At 36.4% G+C, this 3,551-nt stretch overlaps 1 protein-coding gene across 1 annotated transcript; it reads left to right on the top strand.

Moving 5' to 3' along the window:
* The first annotated feature begins 191 nt into the window (after positions 1–191).
* On the top strand, positions 192–2,348 carry EJ05DRAFT_515281 (MFS transporter-like protein). The gene is made up of 3 exons (XM_033748587.1): positions 192–391; positions 445–569; positions 621–2,348. Exons 1-3 carry the CDS (start codon positions 346–348, stop codon positions 2,232–2,234), a joined length of 1,785 nt encoding a protein of 594 aa, XP_033595361.1. The 5' UTR covers positions 192–345; the 3' UTR covers positions 2,235–2,348.
* Positions 2,349–3,551: the final 1,203 nt, after the last annotated feature.

The raw sequence follows: 3,551 nt of genomic DNA, 5'->3' as shown, positions 1-3,551 counted from the left end.
ATAATAATAATAATAATAATAATAATAATAATAATAATAATAATAATAATAATAATAATAATAATAATAATAATAATAATAATAATAATAATAATGAATATTAAAGATTATTACTTTATAAGTACTATTAGAAGTCTAGTTTTATTAGATTTAGAGAGAGAGACTAGCTAATTAAGACTCTTCTTTCTATGGCCCTAATTACTTTAGTATTTATATAGATATCTCTATTATCTCTCGCGATTCGACACGCGTATAAGATCGACCGTCATATAACAGATACCACGACGTTTGGCGAGTGTCCCTCCGACCTGTGAACCGGCTACTGGACATATTATCCGAGTAACGATGGGCCTTGGTATCCTAGAAGATGAACATCTCGCTCACGTACCAGGTAGAATCTTCTCTACCGCTGTCGTGAAACTCGACTGACGCTTATCGTAATAGGAACGGTAAATCTTACTCAGACTTCAGAGACATCGGCGACCGAACCAGATACTAAGTTGAAGTACGACAAAACCGGGACTATCATACTCGTTCCACAACCTTCAGATGATCACAACGACCCGCTGGTAAAACATTAATCTACGATTATGAAATATAATTAAGCTTACGAGTCGTAGAATTGGCCTCTTTGGAAGCGCGACGTATACCTTCTTACACTCTCTCTCCTCGCGGTCATCGCATCGACTTTGTCGTCTCTTCTCGCAGCGAACACTTTAACACTATCTCTTTACTTCGGGCGCACTTTCACTGACGTGGCTCTTCTCACGGGATATCATCTTTTAGGGGTTGGTATCGCCGGTTTCCTCTTCGTTCCCTCCGCTCGTGTCTGGGGCAAGCGCCACTGCTACATCATCGGTACCATTTGCCTTATATTCAGCTCTGCGTGGGCTGGTAGTACAAAAAACTGTGGCGGGCAAGGGAATGACCAATTCTGTTATGACGGCACCTATTACACCAGTCTGACCTGGGCAAGAGTGTTCCAAGGAGTTGGCCTCGCACCGTTCGAGGCATTGGTTAATGCTAGCGTTGGAGATCTTTATTTCGTGCACGAGCGCGGGTTGCGTATGGCTGTCACCAACCTCGCACTCTTCGGGGGTGCATTCTGTACTCCGATAATCGTGGGGAAGATGACTGCAACGTTGGGATGGGATTGGCCTTTCTACTTTGTCGCGATCCTCTGCGGTGCATTGTTCCCAGTGGTCATCTTCTTCCTTCCTGAGACGTCATATCGCAGAGACGATAACTTGAATACCGATATAGGAGCTAGCGAAGATCATCGGAATCAGGATCCTACGTCCTATGTGTCCACAAACAAGACGCTTAACATTCCTAACGATGGCAATGGTAATGACAGTATAGCGGGGCATCGTCATGAGAGCGCATCCGCTGCACCAGTCGAACGTACATACTGGCGGTCTCTCACGCCCTTCAATGGACGGAAGACAAATGAAGGATATCTACGCTTGCTTCTGCGACCATTTCCGCTGTTCTTCCATCCTGGCGTTGCCTGGGCCTACCTCATTCAAGGGGTAATGATTGGCTGGACTGTCATGATCGGGGTGGTACTAGCAGCAATCATGCTTGGCCCACCGCTATATTTTGATGAAGTTGAGACTGGATATCTCTACGCCGGGGCTTTCATAGGAGCCGTGGTCGGATTCTTCTTCTCCGGTATCCTGGCAGACTATAGCGTGAAGCTCATGACCAAATGGAACCGGGGTGTTTACGAGCCCGAATTTCGCATGGTACTTGTCATTCCACAGACGGTTTGTGGGGTCGTTGGATTGCTCTGCTTTGGCTGGACTAGCAACAACACATTCCGGTACGGGTGGTTCCCATCCTGTTTCTTCTTCGGCATGCAGGTCGCCGGTATGGTTTTTGGTGCGGTATCATCATCGTTATACATTGTCGATGCGCATCGTGATATCGCCATCGAAGCATTTACATGTCTATTGGTGTTCAAGAACATATTCTCCTTCGGTTTGACCTACGACTCATACAACTGGCTCGTTCAAAGTGGGCAGGAGGGGATTTGGAAAGTCTTCCGCATTATTGGTGGAGTTCAAATTGCGGTTTGCGCTCTGACGATTCCAATATATGTATTGGGCAAAAGGAACAGGAGTTTCTGGGCGAGGCATCCGGTGTTCTTTCAGGCTTCGGATGCTATAGCGGATCTACCTAAGAAGTTCTTTCGAACGATATTCAAGAACGAGCCTAGGAATATTTTATAAACCTAACCTCTACTATATCTAATAAATTTCTATAAGGTAATTTTCTTATTAGAAATAGCTTAATATTAGTAATTAACTCTACTAATAATATCTACTTATATATATAAATACTCTATACTCTTATAGAAGTTTCTAGAACTCTCTAGAAACTTCTAGATATCTTTAAAAATATAAACTTCTATAGAATTCTATTAGATTCTATTATAGAATTTATAGAATTTATAGAATTCTACTCTATTCTATTTTATTCTTAGAAAACTATATAAGCTATAGAATATATATATATATATATATATATAGAGAGATCTAGAAGATTTCTATTAATAATAAAAAGAAAGCTCTATAGTATATAAGAAGAAATATATAAGAAATAGTCTCTATATATTTAGTTCTCTCTCTATCTAGTCTTTATTTTAAGAATTATACTATATTCTTATTATCTTTAATCTATACTCTATTATTCTATTTATTATATAATAGTCTATTATAGCTAGATTCTATTATATAACTCTATTTAGATATATATTTCTACTCTATAAATATTATATATCTATCTATATCTATATTTTTTTCTATACTAAGAGAGTTATCTTTAAAGCTTAAAGTATAATAATAATATTATTATTATTATATAACTAGATAGAGTAGTACTCTATAGATATATATCTTCTCTAGTCTAAGCTACTATATAAGAAGAAATCTAAGAGAGAAAACTCTCTTCTCTCTATAACTATATCTTATTAAGTCTTTATATCTTCTTAAGTATATAGCTATAGAGTATATCTATAGATCTATAATAATAATAATAATAATATTAGTATTTAACTAGAAAGAACTATATATATAGCTATATATATATTCTATAGATATAGACCTTCTCTAGTCTAAGCTACTATATATATAAGAAAACCTTCTATAATTAGCTCTCTAACTAGACTCTATTACTAATCTAACCTAGTCTAGTCTAAGTTCTTAAATTCTATTAGATAATAAACTTACTTCTTATTCTTATATTAGACTTTTTACTACTATATTAGTACTAGCTCTTAATAATACTCTAACTAACTATAGTAGATATTATCTCTTCTATAATTAGATAGGTTACTAGACTAGACCTAGTCTATTATTTCTATACTCCCGGGTTTTTTCTATCTATAGAAATATAGCTTTATACTAGATATTAGTTATTAATTAAGATAACTAATACTAGAGAGAGTATATATCTAATAGATCTATATCTTAGTACTAACTCTAGCTAGACTAAATTTAGTAATTATTCTTTAGAGCTATATAATTATCTATAGTAGATATAATACT

Source organism: Pseudovirgaria hyperparasitica, assembly GCF_010093815.1.
Source record: "Pseudovirgaria hyperparasitica strain CBS 121739 unplaced genomic scaffold EJ05scaffold_26, whole genome shotgun sequence".
NCBI lineage: Eukaryota > Fungi > Ascomycota > Dothideomycetes > Acrospermales > Acrospermaceae > Pseudovirgaria > Pseudovirgaria hyperparasitica.
The sequence above is the reverse complement of the archived record's forward strand: the minus strand, read 5'-3'. Positions and strand labels throughout refer to the sequence as shown.

What these genes read in the sequence shown, in the direction of transcription:
- EJ05DRAFT_515281 (XM_033748587.1), top strand. Translation starts at nt 346, where the DNA reads ATGGGCCTTGGTATCCTAGAAGATGAACATCTCGCTCACGTACCAG. An exon ending in ACATCTCGCTCACGTACCAG is followed by an intron (nt 392 to 444) that starts GTAGAATCTTCT and finishes TTATCGTAATAG; the next exon opens with GAACGGTAAATCTTACTCAG. An exon ending in ATGATCACAACGACCCGCTG is followed by an intron (nt 570 to 620) that starts GTAAAACATTAA and finishes TACGAGTCGTAG; the next exon opens with AATTGGCCTCTTTGGAAGCG.